General features: G+C 42.4%; 7 protein-coding genes across 7 annotated transcripts; 4 read left to right on the top strand and 3 right to left on the bottom strand.

The window, feature by feature from the left end:
- Nucleotides 1-83: 83 nt before the first annotated feature.
- LOC128721238 (endoplasmic reticulum chaperone BiP) lies at nucleotides 84-4,305 on the bottom strand. The gene is made up of 2 exons (XM_053814971.1): nucleotides 4,167-4,305; nucleotides 84-2,848 (listed from the first exon to the last, which is right to left on the bottom strand). Exon 2 carries the CDS (start codon nucleotides 2,836-2,838, stop codon nucleotides 856-858), a length of 1,983 nt encoding a protein of 660 aa, XP_053670946.1. The 5' UTR covers nucleotides 2,839-2,848; nucleotides 4,167-4,305; the 3' UTR covers nucleotides 84-855.
- A 709-nt stretch (nucleotides 4,306-5,014) lies between these two features.
- LOC128721240 (mediator of RNA polymerase II transcription subunit 22) lies at nucleotides 5,015-5,493 on the top strand. The gene is made up of 2 exons (XM_053814974.1): nucleotides 5,015-5,111; nucleotides 5,174-5,493. The coding sequence occupies exons 1-2, from the start codon at nucleotides 5,015-5,017 to the stop codon at nucleotides 5,491-5,493; spliced, it is 417 nt and encodes a 138-aa protein (XP_053670949.1).
- On the bottom strand, nucleotides 5,436-7,168 carry LOC128731565 (WD repeat-containing protein 46). Its single transcript, XM_053824699.1, has one exon. It carries the CDS (start codon nucleotides 7,166-7,168, stop codon nucleotides 5,540-5,542), a length of 1,629 nt encoding a protein of 542 aa, XP_053680674.1. The 3' UTR covers nucleotides 5,436-5,539.
- Nucleotides 7,169-8,031: 863 nt separating this feature from the next.
- On the top strand, nucleotides 8,032-9,814 carry LOC128721239 (DNA-binding protein K10). The gene is made up of 2 exons (XM_053814973.1): nucleotides 8,032-9,051; nucleotides 9,443-9,814. Exons 1-2 carry the CDS (start codon nucleotides 8,032-8,034, stop codon nucleotides 9,812-9,814), a joined length of 1,392 nt encoding a protein of 463 aa, XP_053670948.1.
- Nucleotides 9,815-12,775: 2,961 nt separating this feature from the next.
- Nucleotides 12,776-16,634, top strand: LOC128730437 (6-phosphogluconate dehydrogenase, decarboxylating). Its single transcript, XM_053823483.1, has 5 exons — nucleotides 12,776-12,879; nucleotides 13,721-13,829; nucleotides 14,489-14,603; nucleotides 15,139-15,383; nucleotides 15,468-16,634. The coding sequence occupies exons 1-5, from the start codon at nucleotides 12,869-12,871 to the stop codon at nucleotides 16,434-16,436; spliced, it is 1,449 nt and encodes a 482-aa protein (XP_053679458.1). The 5' UTR covers nucleotides 12,776-12,868; the 3' UTR covers nucleotides 16,437-16,634.
- A 364-nt stretch (nucleotides 16,635-16,998) lies between these two features.
- On the top strand, nucleotides 16,999-18,401 carry LOC128731725 (LYR motif-containing protein 4). Its single transcript, XM_053824858.1, has 4 exons — nucleotides 16,999-17,028; nucleotides 17,139-17,333; nucleotides 17,397-17,517; nucleotides 17,744-18,401. The coding sequence occupies exons 2-4, from the start codon at nucleotides 17,245-17,247 to the stop codon at nucleotides 17,795-17,797; spliced, it is 264 nt and encodes an 87-aa protein (XP_053680833.1). The 5' UTR covers nucleotides 16,999-17,028; nucleotides 17,139-17,244; the 3' UTR covers nucleotides 17,798-18,401.
- Nucleotides 18,402-18,766: 365 nt separating this feature from the next.
- LOC128731555 (D-2-hydroxyglutarate dehydrogenase, mitochondrial) lies at nucleotides 18,767-21,425 on the bottom strand. Its single transcript, XM_053824688.1, has 4 exons — nucleotides 20,766-21,425; nucleotides 20,342-20,640; nucleotides 20,121-20,277; nucleotides 18,767-19,204 (listed from the first exon to the last, which is right to left on the bottom strand). Exons 1-4 carry the CDS (start codon nucleotides 21,423-21,425, stop codon nucleotides 18,767-18,769), a joined length of 1,554 nt encoding a protein of 517 aa, XP_053680663.1.
- Nucleotides 21,426-22,666: the final 1,241 nt, after the last annotated feature.

The following is a 22,666-nucleotide window of genomic DNA, read 5'->3' as shown; positions in this document are numbered from 1 at the left end:
TGCCGCATTGCATCCTGTTTCATTATTTCTCAGGCCTGTAATGGATGTCTGTGCGTGAAATTAATGTATCGACGCATTGCTGGTCTCTTATGCACATCGCCGGCAAACTTCTATAGCTTAGGCGCGCACAATCTACGTACACTTTCGAAACGAATTCCGTTAAAGTGAAGAGAAGGAAAACAAAAACTACCTCTGAGATCCTCTACCATTTGTGTTGGACTCCCAATATCTTCTAGCTCATCTTCGACATTCCCTAGAACCTAGCATTGCTTCCGCTATTTGCACAATAAATAAACGTTTGAAAATATTTTTACATCTCTCTCTACACCGCGAACAAACTAAACAAACATACGAACCCAAGCGCAAAGCCGTACCATACTCCTTTCCTTTTGGATTGACGGTTTTGTTTACTGTGGAACATCGTGTAATTCTCCCTCGTGTATCTGGAAAATTGCGCCTTTGGGAGAAGCACTCATCTAGAAAATAAGATGAACCTCCGCAAAGACCGTATCGCATCGGTCGTATTTTCTGTGCCTCTATCTCGAGTGAAAACGAGAAGAGAGAAAGAAAATGCGACCGATTCGATCGATGGATTTTCCAGCCCCTCCTTCGGACGCACTGCGCATGAAGAAGGAATGATAACGAACCTAATCTCCCCTTTCTTTTTAACGCTGATAATGGTTGCTGATGAGGTCGATTACTATGAAGAAAGCCCTCCGACGGCTACGATGATAAGGATCTTCGCACCGGTTCAGCGGACTACTGAGTGAAAGGCGATTGGACGTGCTTTTCTCACGAAAGGCATCGTTGTGGAAGGCGCCTCTTGCTGGTTGTGGTGCATCATCGCTCGTCCACTTACAGCTCATCCTTCAGCTCATCGTCCTCTTCGCCTCCGGCCGATGGTGGTGGGGCTCCTCCACTGCTGGCGTACAGCTTGGCAATGATCGGCTGCACAATGTCCTCCAGCTCCTTCTTCTGCTTCTTGTACTCCTCCGCCTCAGTGTCCTGGTTTTCGTCCAACCACTTGATCTTCTCGTCGATCGCCTCCTCCATCTTCGCCTTGTCGTCGTCCGACACGCTCGCACCGAGCTTGTCCTTCGAGCTGAGCTGGTTCTTCAGGCTGTACGCGTAGCTTTCGAGCTCGTTACGTGCCTCCACGCGCTCCTTCAGCTTCTTGTCGTCGTCGGCAAAGCGTTCCGCATCCTTGATCATGCGATCGATGTCATCCGGCGTCAGACGGTTCTGGTCGTTGGTAATGACGATCTTCTCACGGTTGCCCGTGCCCTTATCCTCGGCCGACACTTGCAGGATACCGTTGGCGTCGATCTCGAAGGATACTTCGATCTGCGGAATACCACGCGGTGCCGGTGGGATGCCGGTCAGGTCGAACTTTCCGAGCAAGTGGTTGTCCTTCGTCATGGGACGCTCGCCCTCGTACACCTGGATCGTCACGGTGTGCTGGTTGTCCGAGGCGGTCGAGAAGATCTGGGACTTCTTCGTCGGGATAACGGTGTTGCGCGGAATCAGCTTCGTCATCACTCCACCGACAGTTTCAATACCCATGGTCAGAGGGTTAACGTCGAGTAGCACGATCGCGTCCGTATCCTGTTCACCGGAAAGTACACCAGCCTGGACGGCAGCACCGTACGCGACGGCCTCGTCGGGATTGATACCACGGGACGGTTCCTTGCCATTGAAGAATTCCTTCACCAGCTGCTGCACCTTGGGGATACGAGTCGATCCACCGACCAGCACGATCTCATCGACGTCCTTCTTGTTCATATCGGCATCCTCGAGCACCTTCTGTACGGGTTTCATCGTCGAGCGGAAGAGATCCATGTTCAGCTCCTCGAACTTGGCACGGGTCAGCGTCTCGCTGAAGTCGTCACCCTCGAAGAACGATTCGATTTCGATGCGAACCTGGTGGCTAGCGGAAAGGGCACGTTTCGCCTTTTCTACCTCACGACGCAGCTTCTGCACAGCGCGGTTATCTTTGCGGATGTCCTTGCCCTTCTTTTTCTTGTACATCTTGATGAAGTGATCCATGACGCGCTGATCGAAATCTTCACCGCCCAGATGGGTGTCTCCGTTCGTGGCCACCACCTCGAACACACCGTTATCGATGGTAAGGAGCGACACGTCGAAGGTACCACCGCCCAGATCGAACACCAGCACGTTCTTCTCGCCGTCCTTCTTGTCCAGACCGTATGCAATGGCCGCCGCTGTCGGTTCGTTGATGATACGCATCACCACCAATCCTGCGATCGTTCCGGCATCCTTTGTCGCTTGACGTTGGGCATCGTTGAAGTAAGCCGGCACCGTGACCACGGCGTGTGTCACCTTCTTACCCAGATACGCCTCGGCCGTTTCCTTCATCTTGCCCAGCACCATGGCGGAGATTTCTTCCGGAGCGAACACCTTGTCGCCCTGGCCAGTGGACACCTTGATGTGGGGCTTCGAGTTCTTTTCGATCACCTTGAACGGCAGCAGCTTAATGTCGTGCTGGACGGTGTGATCCGTGAACTCGCGACCGATCAGTCGCTTTGCGTCGAACACCGTGTTTTCGGGATTCGTCGTCAACTGGTTCTTGGCCGCGTCACCGATCAGACGTTCTCCGTCGGCGGTGAATGCCACGTAGGAGGGCGTAATACGGTTACCCTGATCGTTGGCGATGATTTCTACACGGCCGTTTTTGTACACACCGACGCAGGAGTACGTCGTGCCCAGATCGATACCGACCACTGTGCCGATGTCTTTGTCCTTCTCTTTCTTTTCCTCCGCCGAACAGGCCAACACGGCCAGTACGACCACCAGGGTCGATTGGGTTAGTAACTTCATGTTGTACGTTCTAAGAAAGCAAAAAAAGAAAACAAGCAAGCATACACCTCGTCAGTTTTAAAGATCATTTAAAAAAAACTTCTTCGTGCTGTGTAACCAAACAGCCAAAACCCCACAAAGTAAGCCACGTGTTCTACTTGGGGTGAAATAATGATCTTAATTTAATCACATTTGTCTAATTTTGTAGAACTGCATTCAAAAATCTGCCTCCCTAGATCAAACATTTATTAAGATCAGTAGGCGCTGTGCTGCGCTATGGCTATGCCACATGGCCCAACAGACTACCGCCATAAAAAGCCACGTCAGTAAAACTTCGCACCATCCGGGTTTTGTTCGGCCTGACTAAGAACGCCCGTTCAAACAAGGAGCCCACGTATTGGGTTTTTTTTTCAATTAATAAGCATGGAAATCACGTCACCAACGACGACACACAATTCAAAATCGGCAAACAACCGTTAGGTGTCTTGACCTCATTTAGGCCGCTGTCTAACACAGCACCGGCCACTAGTGACCTATTTTGTCGTTTATATAAAAGCAAAACTGTTTGTTGCCTTTGCTGCTTGAAATTATCTTTTCAGGCGGGATTTTCGCCCTGCATTTACAACAAAACTGGGAACAATTTTTCACGAAATTCACTTTACTACCTTCGTTTCCCCCCCAGTGCTTACACGATAGATGAGCAAGTAACTCGTCTCCGCACCAACGGCTGAGATAGAAATGCGAGGCGTCTGCTCTCCAATACCGTACAGTGGTCGAGAGTATGCTCCAATTCAAAAAGAACACGTCAACCTTTGGGGCGCAGCGTCACTACTACCGACGCAGGCAAGCTTGATAGGAGCGATGGTGTATGTACGAACGCGCTGCCAACACGCAAGTCCCGGTCCCGGTATGCTGAACATGTACGTGTCCCTGCCGTACTATTTCTTTTTTTTAGCTACTATTTTGCCAGTTTGTTCCCCATTGAAATAAGTATAGTAAAAAAGGACCGTTCGAAACCGAAGTTGCTGTCATAAAAATGCAACGGATCTGGCATCCATTTTTTCTTCAATTTATCACCACTATGTCGAATCAATCGCCGACGTGCTCTCTATTATACCCTCCATTATGGCTGCATAATGTTCTGGAACATTTCAGTGACCGGGCAGCGGCTAACCACATACCAGATGCGCCAGAGGAAACAAGCAACCTTTTGAGGCTTTTTAGGACACTTTTGCAATTTTCTTACGTGCTTCCGCAAACGCAAACCACTACCTCATGGTAACCGTAGTTGCCGGCAATAGGCGCACAGTGTTCTATCTGATAACGTTAGTTCCATGTGTTTAACTTACTTTATGCTTATTTTTGAATATCCTACAATTCACAGAGAAATCACGAAATTCACGAACGGGACTTTTGCACCCAACTACTTTCTGCCACAAAATGCTCTCAGTTTTACTGAACACTGCGCGTTGGTCTTTTCTCTATTGCTGGTACTTTAAAAATGTCGGCTTGCTTTCTCCGTTACGCGAATAAATGCTCCCGGTGAGCAGTCGTGGACCAATCAGAACACCCCACGGCCTTCTTCTTCTTGTTATACTTCTTTGATGAAGTTTACTCACGGTGCGGCAAGTGAATACAACTTTCTAGATTGTTCATATCTTCTTAAATGTTTAAATAAATCGCTGATTGTATGAATATGGCTGATTTTTCTTCAGTTTAGTGTATTGTCTTTAATTTTGGAAAAAAGTTCTGTAAACAATTTATTTTATATTGTGCATGACACTTTTCTTGACATTCTGCGGTGTTCAAATGTTGCTTTTGCTATTTATAGCATACGGTAAAGGGTTGTTGATATTTGACAGGTTATCGTTTCATATTTGATAAATATAGCTTCTTCATGCCTTTTTCTATTTGCTTGCAAACCAACTTTTAAATCAATTGAAAATGTTTATAAGATTTCATTTAATTTGCCCAGAGATAATGTGAAATGATATGATAATAGATGCAACAACGGATTCGTGGGCCAATAGTATCAACCCACGATCGTTTTCTACGTTTGACAGCGTTAATTTGCTTTGACGTTTGAGGACGCCTTTTCAACCAAATATAAACAATCTGATGAAATCTGCACCAACTTCGGTTCATCCACAATTTGCAGTAAATCTTTCATAATTAGCCTGGTTTTCGTTTATCCAAAATGCAGCGCAATTTAACTCAGTCTAAAGAAGCACTCTTGAAATCGTATAACTCCCGATTGAAAGAAGACATCCGTAGCATGCGCGAAAACTTCGAAGGTATGTCTTATGGATATTGTTTTAGAGAAGCTCATATAGTTATGATTTAATTTTGTTTGTAGAAATCATTAGGCTAGCCAAAGGTGAAAATGATACACAGCTATCTAAAATAACGCAATGTGAACAAGACACATACGAAACACAAGTACGGGCGGCTAACATAGTACGAGCAGGAGAATCTCTCATGAAGCTCGTTTCGGATATCAAACAATACCTCATACTGAACGACTTTCATTCCGTCAATGAAGCTATTTGTAGTAATTCAACTCTCTATCGTACCACTCAAATCGATCGGGATAACAAGTTGATGGCGGTGCGAGACGATATGGCAGCCGATCTATATGATCTCGAAGAAGAATATTACACAAGTATCTACAAGTGATCTGAACGTTTTATTTTTCTAATAACTATATTATACAAATGTATGCTTAGTGTTTTCCCTTTTTTTTCTTTGTGTTGAACCGATCCAACACATTCTTCGATTCTAGTGGAATAAAGTCAGGGGTTTCCACAACGTCTGTTTCTTCCGCCAACACTTTTTCTTTTAACTCACGAATCTCGTTGACTACCTCGCGGAATCTGGTCTCTTTCACGTTTCGTTTAATTTGAACCAGCTTTGCCTTCGACACGCGGTTCCGTTTACGTGGTTCAAAATTTATCTTAGGGGGTTTCAACGTTAACACCTTGATTTTCTGCTCAAGCCGTGCCTTAGCGGAAGGTACATCCACTTCATCGATCTGGCAGGGATTAAGTGCAATGAATTCTGCCGGAATCTTTTCCAGCAAGCTGTGAATCTCTTGCTCGCGTCTTTGCGAACGGGACTGATAGGGGTTGGCCTCATATGTGTCGAAATTGGGTTCGCCTGAACCTGGAACTATTAGCGAATTGAAACCCTTTGCGGTTGCTACACCGAGAATGTCCTCATAAGGACAGAATCTAATATCAGAAATGGTTCCATTCGTCCGATGTCTCATGTATGGTTTCATTTTCTCTTCTTCTGAATTATTGTTTCTGCGATAAATCTCGCAAATATTGCCCATCGATAGAGCTAACAGTCCTCGCTGTGAAAGGTCAATCTCGGTGACCGCAGTATTGGTGTGATAAGTTTCGATAGGACCTTCTAGTTGACGAATGTCCCATATCTTAATTTTACGATCCAACCCAGCGGTTGCCATGTGCATTCCTTTCGGATCGATTGCAAGTGCTGTTAGTTGCACCGGATGGCATAGCATCTTAGCAAGCGGTTCCCGTACCATCGGTGACCACATGGATACTACACCTTTAGAGCCCCCAATGCAAGTAACTGCGTTCCAAGGGTTTTGCGTCATTACCGATATATTGCCCATCCGAGTTGGGTAATTACCTACTGTAGTTCCGATAGACACATCTATCCACGATAGGAATCCTTTATCTCCGGCACTATTCAGCAGAAAATGGTAAGGTAAATATTCCAACCGTTGACTTCTATGCATGATTTTGATGCAATGTATCTCAGTACCTTTATGATCATATACATGTACCCAGTTTTTTTGAGCCACAGCATACATCGTATGATTCATTAGCCAAGTGACATCGTGAACGGATTCCATCACATTCATTTCACACAGCAACTTTTTTTGAACCCAGTCGAATGCTGCCACATGACCACGCTTACCCCCGATCAGCAAATGTGTGCCGTTCTTAGTGTACCGCATGCAATATGGACCAAAATCAAGTGCCAAATTAAAATGCTTCATGGCCGTTGTTATGTCCACATTTTCAACTATTTCTTTTTGCGTGATGTTGGTTGTGCATTCACCTTCATCCGCCTCCAGATAACCTTCTTCTTCGTGGAGTAAAATTTCTGCTCGGGCAGCCTGCTCTGATGCGAATTCCATATTAATGTCCTTACGTTTTGCTTGAATTTTATGCATCTTTGATTGTACACCGTCCATGTTCATGCGCTCCCCCCGAGAGTGCCGTAGTAATGCAGCCGGATCGATTGGAATATTCAAAGATTTCTGCTCCATTGATCGGTCGAATGTTTTACGTTTCCAGGCTTTCGGTTTTTTGTCCATGTTTTTAATATTATGATTTTCCATGATCTTCGATGGCGGTTCTTTCTGGTCTAGATTCACCTTAGATTTTATATCATGTGTTGCGTCTTTTGTCGGAACAAAGTTACGTTTAGTCTTTTTCGACTGAAATTGATGAACATTGAATTGAAATAACAAATTTTATAGCTTTACAACAGCTTTCAAATCATTATGAACCAAACATAAGAGAATTTTTGCTTACCATTTTCAAACGTATTGAAAAATAAGGTTCACTGAACAAAATACCCGCCTGTAGAAAAATAAACCGCAGGCAAAACCATGCTTTTCCTACCTAAACATTTCTAGACAACGTAAACCAGTTTGAAGGTTCCAGTCATGTGTTGACAGTCACTTTTAGCACAGCATATTTATTCGCGGTTTGCGAAATGTAAGTGTAATTAGGCACAACTGTTCAATGTTGCCAGTTTATAAATTTTAAATAGCAAAATTTGTCGTACCATAAAAAACGAACATTTAATCACAGTTTGTTGTGTATTTGATATATTTCTTGGCGACCGGTCAATAGCATTTTTTTCAAGAACTGTCATTCGATTTAGTACAACTATTTCTTGCAAGAAAAAACGTAGATAAAAGGTATCAAAGCAAGCAACAAAGTCGTTTCTATTTTTCCGGGAACTCTTGCAAGTACGAAGTTCTATTTTTGTGAAATGTGCAAAGCTGGTCGTAGTTGATCAAGTACGGAAAAATCATCATAGCGTGCCAGTCAATATCATTAACAAGTGAGGGTTTCATCTTTGCCGCAGTTACTCGCTTTTTCAGGCGACAACTGCTGGTAGCAAAGAATCGGAAGTGAAAAATTTCCAAAGAGAGAAACATTAATAATAATGGTCTCAAATAAGGCTCCAAATAACGACGGTAATAAACGAGGAGGCAATCAAATGCCCAATCGACAACGGTTCAAGCAGGGCTTCGGCAAGCAGTACAACCAAATGAACAACATGAGAAACATGAGTGCAATGTTCAACGCGAATCAGCTCGGAGATGATCCGGGCTTTGTTGATTTCAACGATGACTCGATTACTTCTGCAAACGAAACGGGCGTTGCGAACACAAATGCTGCGAATGGCTCCGATAGTGGAAGTAAAAACTATTCCAGTGGTAACCGAAGAATGAATCAACCGATGAAGCGTCCCATGAAAAACGGTGGTCCGGGTATGCGACACCGCATGAACGGCGGAACAAACGGAATGCCCAACTGGGGGCATCCAATGGCTCCTCCGAACATGTTTCCCGGTTCATCCTCTGGTAATCGCCGTGGTCCTATGAACCCTCCGCCCATACCACCACCAGTTCCACCGGCACATTTTCGCAATGGTCCCGGAATGCGTATGCGAGGGCCACCGAATGGTAGATTCGGCGCAGGGCCTCCAGGTCCGATGTCGCTTTTATCGATGCACAGGTCATTACCTCCTCCAATCCCTCCGATGACAGGCCGACCGATGGGTCCGCCGCTTGGTATGGGACGAATGATGCCACCGCCTCTACGCCATGGTCCCGATGGGCAAATGCGCCGAAACGTTAATGGAAATTTGCACGGACGTGGTATGATCCCTAAAATGAATTCATTTCCTCGCAACGGGATGACACCGAATGGAGGCACCATAGGTCCGAATGGAAAACGTGCGCGAACAAAACCCGTACAGCAGAGGGAAGAATATCCATTAGAAAAACCATGGGTAACGGAGGAAATCAAATCTGAACATGATAAAAAAGCTGAACTTGCAAATCGGCTCAAAGGACATCGTGACGATGCGCTGTACGCACAGTTTAAAGAACAACGAGACAAATTCGTCAAAATGTATGAAGCAGCGCGCCTTGAATTCATCGGTAAACACCCTGAACAGGTAAATCATATAATTGTGTGAAATTATAAATTAAACCTTAACCAATTTACATTTGTAGTGATGTAGAAAAATCGTTCTTTATGATCGGCCTTAAGTAAAAAAGCGACATTTTTTAAATAGTTACAATTTTAAGCAAATAACTATTAAGTTTGGTTCATGTTCTACAACCTTAGACACATTAACATATATATCAACGTCAAATTCAGTGTTAGCGCATATTGCTGGTTACAATTTTGCTACATGGTGGATGCTCTAAAGTAATTCTTACTTCATTTTGCGTTTTACTCATTCGAGATAAATTTTTGAGTACAATTACTTCACTGCAAATTGAAAAGTGAATGTCGAATCTCATATGCATTCAAAAAATCATTTTACCCACGATTCATTCCAGGATGTAGATAAAATCTTGACCGAGCCGGCTTGTAAAAAGGCCCGTATCGATATCGTAGAAAAACAGAATGAAGTCGCAGCTGCCTCAGATAAACTCACTAAATCTGAAGAAACTACCAGCAGCAGTGCGCAGATCACTGTTTCTACTGTAACTTCTACTGATACTACAAAAGCTCACATTAATGGTAGCAGTAACGGGCCTAATGTCGTCACTTCCACTTCTACTTCTAATCCTAATAATGTCTCTCCTGCTACCAATGATACCAATGACACCATTGAAATCATTTCTACTCCTGCAAACACCGAATCGGTACCGGTACAATCAGGGACTGTTCCTGTTGCGGCTTCAACCGAAAATACTGCAGCTGTCTAATGTAATCTTTTAGATTGTCGACCTTATGGAAAAGAAACAGAGCCCGATCCGTTTTTGCGATTGATGAAGCGAAAGAGATTGATCTTAAATGATGTGTATATTGAAAACAAAAAAGAAAATAAGAACATTTCGATCATCCACAAAGTCATTCTTATAGGATAGTAGCCAATGTATGAGAAATATTCAAAATATACAAAAGAACAGAAGCAGAGTTTGTGTTTTACGATCGTAGCTCAATTTACTTTTTCAAGTATGAACTCGTTATACAGACTGCCAAGCCAACCAAACAAGCAATCAATATGCAAAAAAAAACCATACAACCCATAGCCAACGAAACGAACAGAGAAGTTAGTTTATTTACTGTATTGTTCCACATATTAAACATTTAGCACTATGCAATTATAAAATTTATATCAGAAGTATGCCAACTATCAATCAATCTGACGTAGAGTTAAATAGATCCCACCAAATCTGTATAGTTGATTGCAAATTCCTCTCTACTCGCAATTTGAAATAGTTGGCATTTGTATGGCGATTTCTTTGTCCACCGTAAGATAATAACAATGTCCTTCCGTTGATTTCAAGCTAGACAAGCTTTTAAAGAAACATTTTTGCTGTGGATTGAGCATTCGAACTCAATCAACCGCAAAACAAATACGAAACGGAATTGAAGGTATTACATTGCAATCTTTTATACGCTGCAAATAATCATGTATTAGAAAACTGTACGGAAAAGAAAAATAGATCAATTGATTCCTGTTGAAGATCTTTGTCATATTTGTCGATCGTGCACGTGTACGGCACAGGTGATCAGATCATTTAATACGATTCGAAGGCATGTCGTTGTTCATAATAGCTGGTAATGATCATTCTCTCATTTTAGCAGAATATATATAAAATCGTTTAGTAATAGAAATATACGCAACTGTAAACTGAACTGAAAACAGAAACTCTGTAGCTCTGTAACTGGACATTGCTGCTCCTAAAAGTCTAAAACGATAAAAATGTAGCAATGATGGATGCAATGATCATGCGTTTCCGTTCGCAAGTTGATCACTCGATTTACATATGCAAAAACCATCATACAAAGTGAATGATATATGCTACCATTAAGGCAGCGTTAGAGTGTTAGAGAATGTGAGCGAAATGATATTTGAATTGTATCAATCACAAATTTAAAAGCAGAAAGATAAAATATGCTAACTGAAGCAAAAACTTGTGCTATAATGATGATCATTTAATATTTTGTCAAAGGAATTACAAACTTGTGATAATAAGATTGGTTTCCCTGGTTTCATTGGTTTGAAGCAGTTAAAATATACAGAAATGTAACGAGATGTGACCTAAATCCTGCTTTGATCGTCTCTCTATTAATGGGTGCACATATTTTACTTGCTTGTTGAAATACAATAATTTCCACATTTGGTTCTTTAACTAATCGATTCATCATCTTGAAGGTGTTATGTTTGTGTTAACTTTTTTCCACACTTTAGCTAATTAGATTGCTAAAAAATATGTATAGAATTGTAATTACATCTTTTCAATCACGTTGCTCTATAATTTCACGAATATCCTTTTAAAATTTGTTGTTCTATGACTTGCTTGTTCTTTTGTAACTTCTTACGGTTTACAGCGTTCCAAAGAGTGCAATTAATTACTATAGGTAGTTAGCAAACTTATAAATCGCGTCGTAACGAGAATAGACAATGTTTACGTTTGTTTTTTATTATGAGTAAGTCAGAGATTAGATGCCTCCGTAAATGGTTGTAGATGGGAGGAAAATATGCACAGGTTAAGTAAAAATGAGCTGTTTCATAAATATTTATTATTTTTATTGTTTGGCTCTATTGTAACATCCTTTCCAATGTGTTATGTGATGTTGATGTCTTTCCATAATTATTTCTGCATGCGCACATAAATTCGAATTTCTACTTTTTCTTTGCTGGTTTTTTTGCAAAGATGTTTCGTTTTCATAAAACATGTTCCCACTTTGGTGTTGAGCATTTTGAATCTTAAAGACATCTACGTTACTTCGCAGTATGGTAAGTAAACTATTTCATCTGTCCTTCAGACACGTTTTCAAACATTACAATCAACTAGTATCATTCGTTTATTCGGTAGATCACAAATGCAGCTACCATGCTGCCCCTTCTCAGGATTGCGTTACGCTACTTACATATTAGTATACTTAGGAAAACAATAAATTAAACATGTAGGTAACCAATTGTATGTGTAGTTTACGGTAATATTAACTAGTAACTGAACTAACACACAGCGTGATATTGTTTTACTAACTGCCTAGAGATACTGATCGTTTATGTTGAAGTGCAATAAATGGAGTATAATTTCATCGCCAATGAATAGTTTTTGCTGAAATAAAATATCCCGAAACTCGCGCAGTACGCCAATGTTCACCTGATTGTGTTACGCACTGTGTCTTCCTCACGTGCTCGACAGCCTCAAGGGCGCCTTCCGCTCATTTCACCCTACGGAGCATGATTGTTTCGCGAGGGCTAAGCGCCAAGTTTCGCGACGATGAAGATATTCGATGCGTGCGTACGCTCGCGGCTCCGATCGTACGAGTGGAGTTCCTCTAAACGGCACCACTACTGTCGTAAAAAAAAACCGGGCCACACTGGAACAAAGGCAGGACGAAATATCCTCGCGTTTGGTATTTCACCAGGAAAGTCGCAGAGATTTTTTTTATATGCAAGGACACGTTTGAATTTGTAGCACGTGGCTCACAAAAAAAATCTGCTATCACCCGAACACGCAATAACGTTGGCTGGAGCTCAAAAATGTATGTTGCTGGGTTGCAATAATTTCGTCCACTGTGCAGCGGCATCTCGGTTCCAAAGTGTGTGCGTTGCGTCGTGTAGGGCCTCGCATGCTTTTCGCTAGTGGAGGCTTTAGGTCGCGTCGATTCCGTCCATTGAGTTTTCATCTCTTTAAACGCCTTTTGACCGTCCATCGCATTAGTGGTTTCCGTGGCTTCTCAGTGAATTCAAAATTCAATCCCTACGCCGTTTGCTGTGCACCCTGACATCGTACAAAATGTCCAGCCCGTAAGTAAACAGTGTGTTTCTCCTTTGCATCATGCCCGTACCGGCAAAGGGCACCTTCGCATGCCCCCGTGCAAGTCATCGTTTGACGCGTTAAGTTTCGCTCCTTCAACGTATGAACTGTGGTTTTTTATGCGATGTTTGCTTTAGCAGATTCTACGGTTTGACTAAGAGACAATTGTTTTTTTTTTCGTTTTTTCCGTTGGGAGAGATCGGCACAGCAGTTCACGTACGATCCAAAATCGATCAGCTGAAATATGTGAAATTCCCTTCGCGTTATGATTAAGCACTTCTCATTGGCATCTGGGCAGTGGCGATGGAAGCATTCGTGTTTGTATAACCCTCCTCGATACAATAAATATTTTCCGTCGACACTTCTAGTGCCTTCAACAAATAGACGAATGACATGGGCATTGTTGTTATCTTATTTCCGTGACTTAATGGGTATGGCCGTACGATGCAATTTACGCGATATTCAGCGCGGATAGTTGAACGGCAGCGTGTGAGAATCGTATGATTACAATTCGCTTGCCACGCGTGTGAATCATCAGAATAACCATCGCGACGTGCCTAAATCAAATGCCTCTTTATCAAGGTCATCCTAAGAGCCTCTGTTTACCTATCATCCGCCCAAAATTTTTCAAAACCATGAATAGAAGAAGTAGATTACTTGCACAACAACAGTGGCGAAAAACTCGCACGATCGATCGTGCGTCCTATGACCTCTATGTCCTGCTATGCTGGCGAAATGATTTAATGACGCCTGCGCTAAGCACCGTTTTTATTGAGTGCACATTAATAACAGATGCGTGCACTATGCGATGTGTGTTTTTTTGTCTTACAGGAAAGCTGATATCGCCCTGATCGGTCTAGCCGTGATGGGACAAAATTTGATCCTCAACATGGATTCTAAAGGATTCGTCGTTTGCGCCTACAACCGCACCGTCGACAAGGTAAGCTTCAACAATTTATAACTTAACTCCAACTGCGATTTTAATCCAAGCGTTCCGTTACGTCTTTGTACTCAATTATTAAACTGGAGTTTAATTGGATGATTTTCACCTTTTTCCTCAAATTCGTTCGAAAGATATGGTCCGTGCCTTCTTTCGAGGTATCGCAATAAAAGCGTTCACATGTGATTATATCATTTATTGGAGCAGCTTTAACTTTCACCCATAGTGGTCCTACTCGAACGCTCGAAGATTTCAACTACATGACGTTCGCTTTATGTAACAATTTTTAGTTTAAGCGCTTAGTGAACGAATTCGGAAAAACTGCTTGATCAAATTGCGATCGCGCGATCATCGTCGAAGCGTTATTCGAAACTATTCTGGTATAAAACTTTTCTAAAACATTACGATTTAGACGTTTTTTTTGTTCAGTAAATTGTAGAAGTTCCCAGGGACGGTATCACATTGCTACAGAATGTGTACGGCGCAATGGAACGCGATAAAAAAAACTCCAGCATGACCCTTCACCGTGGCCAGTCGATTGGCGTTAACGCGGATTTACATTAATGGGTCGGAGGCGATCTATCACATGGCTGTATGGTCAGCTGGAGGCGTTCTTTTTGCACGCACTTATACATGACACTTTTTTTTTATTTTCTCAGGTAACCCATTTTCTGGATAACGAAGCCAAAGGTACCAACATCATTGGGGCCACCTCGCTGCAGGATATGGTGAACAAATTGAAGAAACCCCGCAAGATTATGCTGCTAGTTAAAGGTAAAAATGAGAGTACGTTACACGCGAACGAGCCTTTAAGGCGCTGGCGTAGTAATGTCATTTGTAGGTTAAACGTAGCGTCCGAAGCGATCGAGCTGGGGCGATAAGGCTCCTATAAGTGAGTTGTGCATGCGTTGGCTAAATTTAACGTCGAACGGTCCGTGGTTTGGCTTAGTTGTATGCTCTGCCCCACTGCTGCACGAATGCTACAATGCAAGGCAATAAGTGAAAGCTCCCTCGGTTGACCTTTCGTAGAGCTTGGGTCGATGAGGACTGCCGTTCGTTCTTATTCACTGGCGATGTCCGTGAGCGCTGATCTTGAAAATGAACGCGAAGTGTCGTGGCGAACGATCAGTCACGAAAAGTGAACAAAATGACGCTTGCCGGAAAGAGACCGATTGTCTATACGTTGTGACCTCTACCACTGCTCGTTCACTGGAACGCGAATCGCACGTGCTAGATCGAGCCTCACGTGACACGCGGAGAGATCAATGCGCTTTTGGTGACGAACTAATTTTACTTCGTATTTCCGCAGCCGGCAGCGCGGTGGACGATTTCATTAATCAGCTGCTCCCACTGATCGAGAAGGGTGATGTGATCATTGATGGAGGTAACTCGGAACATCAGGATTCGGCTCGGCGGTATGAAGAACTCAAGGCAAAGGGCATCCTGTACGTTGGATCGGGAGTAAGTGGTGGTGAGGAGGGAGCCCGGTATGGACCGTCCCTGATGCCTGGTGGCCATCCCGAAGCGTGGCCGCTGATTAAAGACATTTTCCAGGTAGGATCGTGTGGAGCAAAAAACATAATCGTTTTGCGCTGTGGATCATCACCATAATACGTTGAATCCTTTTTTTGTTTTTAGGCCATCTGCGCCAAATCGAATGGTGACCCATGCTGCGAATGGGTAGGCGAAGGAGGTGCTGGTCATTTCGTGAAGATGGTGCACAACGGCATCGAGTATGGTGACATGCAGCTTATTTGCGAAGCGTACCATCTGATGCTGGCCCTGGGCATGACGCAGAAGGAGATGGCTCAGGAGTTTGATGAATGGAACAAAGGTGTGCTTGATTCGTTCTTGATCGAGATCACGCGCGACATTCTCAATTATCGCGACGACGAGGGATACCTGCTGGAGCGAATTCGCGACACTGCTGGTCAGAAGGGCACAGGAAAATGGACGGCAATTGCAGCCCTCCACCACGGTGTCCCAGTGACGCTGATCGGAGAGGCCGTTTTTTCACGATGCCTGTCGGCGTTGAAAGACGAGCGTGCCCGTGCCAGCAAACAGCTCGCTGGACCGCAAACGAAGGCATCCGTTGCCGATCGCAAACAGTTCCTCACGCACATTCGCAACGCGTTGTATTGCGCAAAGATTGTGTCTTATGCGCAAGGATTCATGCTGCTACGCGAGGCGGCCAACGAGTACAAGTGGAATTTGAACTACGGTGGTATTGCGCTGATGTGGCGCGGTGGATGCATTATTCGCAGCGTGTTCCTTGGCAACATCCGTGATGCATTTGTGCGTAATCCGCAGCTGTCGAACCTGCTGCTGGACGATTTCTTTAAGAAGGCTATGATGGATAATCAGCAGTCGTGGCGCGAGGTTGTCAGCCAAGCTGTGCTTTGGGGTGTTCCGGTACCGGCTCTCTCAGCGGCTCTAGCGTTCTTTGATGGTTATCGGTCGGAACGGCTGCCGGCAAATCTGCTCCAGGCTCAGCGAGATTATTTCGGTGCGCACACTTACGAGCTGCTCGGCAAGGAAGGCAAATTTGTCCACACCAACTGGACCGGTAAAGGTGGCAATGTTTCTGCTAGTACCTACCTAGCTTAAAGGATCGTTTTTTGAGCGGTTGCTGTTTTCGTGGTGATCCTTTAAGAGCAAAACACACTCGATACAATCATCATTCAGAATCATCTCCCCGGATAATTATGTTTGGCACTGTTCTTCATAAGAAAAACGATAAGGCAGTTATTTATTGTTTATTCTGTTGTTCTGTTCGCTTTGTAATAAAACAAAATCGTGTTAATTATGGAATTTAATTTATCATTTGCTTCGTGGCCGTTACAGAATGCCTTTCAGAATGAGTTAAAGTATAATTATGTGGAAAGTGTTTATTTAAATGAATAATGCGTAAAGTATTACCATGATTCAACAAAAGGAAACTTCATAAAACGGAAAATTTGCGTCTTTATTCTTAGTGAGTTTTGTATAGTAGAGTATTTTAAATCTTTTTCAAGTATAAATAGTTATGATTTTTTTTACATTCATTTTTTTTTAATTATATTTTAACAGAAAAGGATATGATTCCAGCATTATTTGAAACACTGCTGTCATATTTCGTTTGACGTTTACTGTGTCACATTGTGTGCTGGTTTTGCTTGTGCTTAGAATTGTTTTGAATGAATTGTTAGGAACAAAGTCTGTAAGTTTTTGATTGAAAATAGATTTAAAATCTAAATCTACATAACATTTAACAACCATTAGCTCGAAGAGGAAAGGCTTCTTTAATGTGTGTTTGTGTTTTATGCGCAGGGACCGTATTTAACTCAGGTGAAATACTTACCACTGAATTCCGACAGTCTGCTCCAGGAGAAGGTGATTCGTATTGCATTCCATTCTGATAACAAATTTACCGTGCATGGCTGTAGCAGGACACAAGATGAAGGTATTATCACTGTACAAACAGTTGCTTCGTGCATCACAAAAGTTTGATTCATACAACTATCGGTAAGTCCATTGATTGGTCATGCATCGTTTATCACATTCATAACCCGACTTATTTTTTTTCAGTATGTATGCGCTGCGCCGGATTCGTGATGCATTTAGGGAAAATAAGTCATTGGCGGACAATACTACCATTGCCAATGAGCTAGCATTTGCACAGAAAAATCTAGAAATTATCCAAAGACAGGTAAGTGTTGTGGTTAGAAAAACATTTGCCGGGTATGGTGTGGCGATATGATGTAATCATATGTAACATTTTGTATTGATATAGATAACAATAGTTTTAGATAATGCCCTGCATATACTCTAATAATAATTGTTGTTCATTATTATAATTCAAAGTTTATTTTTTTGTCTTATTTCACTTATATGCTCTGTACACCTCGTAAATGATATAATTGGAAAATGAGCAGACCATAGTTGGACATCTATATCGGGCGCCTATCAAATTGGTGATAGAAAAATAGTTCGAGTTCAACATTGCAATTCGACATCTGGAAGACTAGTTATTCATTAAACATTGCTATCTAATGCTTTAAATACCGATGGGGCAATTGGAAGAATCACATGTTTGCGGATATTTACACTACCAAATATGAACTATACGCTTTAGATCCATGTTTCTGTTGTAAAGGTGCTTAAACGTTCTTTTTACCTAATCAAACGAATGCATTCAAATCAATGGCACGATTTAGAAGGCATAATAGCTCAAAATACATTGTGGAAAAGAACATAATTTGAGACTGTATTTTAAATACAAGCCATGGAACCTGTTACAACTGTCAAATACAGTTATGTGTAAAAAGAAATAAAAATATGATGTTGAAAAATCGGATATTTCATTTTCAAACGTAAAATTGTTTGTACATTATATTTTGAATTTTCTTTTGGATCCTTAGCTACAGGATAAATTTCACTAAACTACAATCGAGATAAGAATCATTAATGGTACAATAAGCGTTGTTGTATTTTAAGGTTTATTTATTTAAAAAATCTGGCGACTACCAGACTTTTTTCCTTCTAGTTAAACGAAAATATGAAACAGTTTATTTGATTTCTACTATATTTCATATCCTGTACACAAAATTACTCTTAAACTACATCATTCTCCCTACTACGCTTAGTGTATTTCTGGTAGCTTGAACATTTAATATGCTTTTCTACGTTAAAAAAGAATAAATTCTGCAACATCGAAAACCTATTGAGAATAAATTGTAGTTCAGTTTTTTTTACTGATTTTACTATCGTAATTAAGGCCTCATTCACCAAATAGTCAAAATGGAATAAGAATCAGTCGATGTTAATTATGGCTGTTTCAAAACGATACCCTGTTTGAATCTGTCCTTCACAATTGCCGAATAATTTTACAACCCTCCACCCGAAATGGCCTCATGTACCATGCCCTTTCGCTTTTCTGTCGAGCAACTCATCGAAAGTTAGTGACCCACCGGCGTTTCGGGTGGAAGTACTTTGTATGGGTTGAGAATTCCTTTTGGATCGAGGAGCTGCTTCATATCCCGCATCAGTCGCAACGGTTCCGCCTGCTTCGAATAGTGAAGATATTTCCGTTTCAAAAAACCTATCCCATGCTCGGCGCTGACGCTTCCCCTCAGCTTCGAAGTATACTCGTATATGAACGGTTCCAGCAGTGCGTAAATTTCAGGCGTAAATCGGGCACAAGACACGTTCAGGTGCAGATTCGAGTCACCGATGTGACCGTATCCGGTTACATTGATGGCCAGATCGCCAACTCGCTCGCGAACCGCCAGCACAATGTCGTAGAATTGATCCAAAGGCAGTGAGATGTCGTATTTGAAGCAATAACCATCCGCTAGCAAGCTATCGGCAATTTGCTCACGTAGTTTCCAAATATTCTGTAATGAAAAGACGAAACCAGCCAAAGAAATCAAATTATCGTGCTTTTCTTGGATGAAATAAGCACAAAATACATTCGGTTATTGTGTGTAATTTTCAAGGCAAATTTTTAAAAAGTATAAAATGCCAGAAAAATAAATAAAGTTGAATGCAATTCGCCCGTAAAGTATTTATCCGTGAACCCCGTCTAAAACATTAAAATTTCACCATACTCCAGCAATGGCAGCGACATTCAGTGAAGGCAACAAAATGGAGAATACACGCGATATCTCATCATGGTGATAACCAGACGACCCTTATATTTATTTGTATGATATGTCTTCATGCAATAACCAACGAAGTTCACTTTTGACTATTGTATTACTGGTTGGCATGAAGATACTGGCGTATTAGTTAGCTAGACAGAAATATTTGCTTATTGATAAGAACGGGCAACGATAACAGTCGCCAAAATTATGGTCAGGCACAAGAAACGTTTTGAAAAGGATAGAAAAAATGATGCATTTAGCTAAATATAAGTTGGCTTATTCAGCGTACTTGTCTTTCCTGTGTTGAATCCTGGTTACATATGTAAACCACATATTTTTAAGAAAAAACTTGGGGTAGTATTGATGCAGCAATGCATTTGAAAATCAGCTTTAATCAACCAAGAACCAACAAACCAAAGGTAAACCAAACTAATAATAAAATAATTTCATAAACCTTTTGGTTGCATTCATTAGGTTTCTTTTATAAAAACAAAAAAGCACAATACGAAAAGTAACCAAATACCACGGTAATAGCATTGTTTCATGTATAATTACATGCTTGCGTTTGAATGATGAATGCCTAGCAAAAGTTGGAGGTTAGGTACTGATTTCAATAAGCAAAAACGTCATTTTTACCCTGGTTCAAAAGGACGAAACCTTGTCGTACCTGCATTTTCGATGGTTCATTCGTAACCGTGCCATCCTGCACCAGACCCTGCTCCATCGTTTGCTCCAGGAAGCGAGTCAGCTTTTCCTCATCATGTCCCGCATCGCTACCGGACGTTTCGATGAGCATATAGAATGGATATTTGTCGATCGGTGACCTACAAGTACAACGCATCATGTACATTTGCATCTAGAAACGGCATTGGTCGCTTGCATGCTTACTGCAGCCCAAAGAACCGTGTGCAACTATCCAGGGATGGGGCGTCGATCATTTCACAGGACGACAGGACTTCGCCAAGACCGCGCTTGGCAGCAAGGAACGTCTGCTTGACCTCGTCGTAGCTGTTCAAGCCAAGGAACGCGATGTTGATCGATCGCGAAGCCGTGGGACAGAACATGGACAGGCGAGTGATGATGCCAAGTGTGCCCTCGGAACCGATAAACAGGTGCTTTAGATGGTAGCCCGTGTTGTCCTTCTTGAAATTGGACATCAGATCCAGCACGCGGCCTTCTGCCGTTACCTGTGAAAAAAAGATAAGTTTTCTCTTCATTTTCCCTGCCATTGTTCGTCTAATGGAACAAGAAGTATACAAGCAAAACTATCTAAATGGTGTTCATGTTCATTTACATGAACAAACGCTCTTACCGCTTCGACACCGAGAACGGAACCGTGCAGATTGCCATACCGCACCAGCCTTAGGCCACCCGCGTTCGTCGAAACGTTACCCCCGATGTGACACGATCCCTTCGCACCCAGATCGAGGGGCATCACAAGTCCGCGGGCTCCAACTTTCTCCTCCAACTGCGCCAGGACACATCCCGCTTGGCACACCACAATGCCCGCATACTCGTCAATGCGCTCGATATTGTCCATCAGCTGCAGCGACAGGATAACTTCGTCAAACACAGGGACCGACCCACCCACTAGGCCCGTTTTGCCACCCTGTGGACACACGGCCAACCGCCGCTCGTTGCAGTACCGCATCACCTCGGCCACTTCTGCGGTGGTGCGCGGTTTCAGGACGACACGGCCATCTCCGCGAACACTGTGCAGGTAGTCGATGTTGTAGTCCTGTAGCTCATCGGCCGCGGTTAGGACGCGGCTTGAGTCCGCTCCGCCAAGGATGTCACGAAAAACGGCCACATCAGCGTCGGTTAGCTCGGCGAATGATCCTCGCTGGACGGGGTAGCGATCGCGGGTGAATGCCGGCACTTCCCGCTGGCCAGAGGCGAACGTGCGGAGGGTTAAAGGCGCGATAGTGCGACGGGAAAGGCTGAGATGCCGCAAAGCACCACGGAGCAGCATGGTTCGACGATGGTGGATCGAAGCCACCTAAAGGTAGTTGTTGAAGGTTTCCTGTAGTAAACAGGTAAAATGGATTTGGATATTTATTCAATTTTAGATTCATATTACTCTATTTTGAATCTTTTGAGTTGGAAGCGTTTGCATTTTGCATTTGCATTTTGTTTTTTTCATTTGGTTGGTGTATTTACTATTTCATGCTGTATTCAAAAGTCGTCGATCATCCGTTGATCTAATATAGCTATATTTTCAGTTTATAACTGTGAAAGTTTCAACCGAATCAGCCCGGGATAAGGTTTTCAGCGGCTGTTGGGAGGAAATGCCTTTCAGCTCACAAATAATTATTCAAATCTAAATACGGCCAGGCCGTCCTTAAATAAATAACAATAACAACTGTGAAAGTTTCATCATTACTAATCACAATGATCTTAACCGCCACAAACCAATACAAATTCTTCTGATTCCTTTATCGTACTTTATCTAAACTTTATAACCTTTATCTTTATCGAGTTGATAAACTATTAATTTGTAATATTAGACGTACACTATGAGTAATTACTAAAAAAACGCTAAGCTAACGTATGCAAATGAAGAAAACGCTCAAGAAATGAAATAAAGGATAAACAGGACGAATCATCGCTAATGCTGCCGCGATCCCTGTCTTGCAATGCATATCATATCGTTTCAAGAGTTCCATTTCAACCTGTTTTGCTCTCGTTTTGCCACCCTAGGTTTATCATTTGAGTGCTAAAATTCCACGTTATCGCCGTACAATTCGAGGCATGCGCATAAAGCAACCGGTATTTTTTCTTTTTTTTTGTTCAGTTCAACTTGTTTTAAATCGTCAACCAATATTGGTGTGATTTAAGAAAATTTCAATGTTTTGTTTTGTTTGTGTTTTTTAATGCTTTAGTTTAGAGAACTCTACAAAAGAGGATGCTAAAATTTTAAGTTGTATATACGTTCAGTTAAGCCAAATAAGTTTTATTTCATCAATCTCCTACGCCAGTTTCGCATAACAAGGCACTGGAACTGAATTTGAAATTAAGGAAACAGAACGAATCGTTAACAATGCAGTCTCAAGTTGAAATTGAAGTCACAATCTGTACAACTCTACAGTTGCGCCATACAGCATCAAGTGTAAAAGAAACTAGCCAATAAAATTGATTACATCGCTGTTAGAATGTTATTCCTCGTTGGCAAAGGTGACCGAATCGTGTGCATGTGCAGAACCGGTTTCATTT

Source organism: Anopheles nili, chromosome 2 (genome assembly GCF_943737925.1).
Source record: "Anopheles nili chromosome 2, idAnoNiliSN_F5_01, whole genome shotgun sequence".
Classification (NCBI taxonomy): domain Eukaryota; kingdom Metazoa; phylum Arthropoda; class Insecta; order Diptera; family Culicidae; genus Anopheles; species Anopheles nili.
The sequence above is the reverse complement of the archived record's forward strand: the minus strand, read 5'-3'. Positions and strand labels throughout refer to the sequence as shown.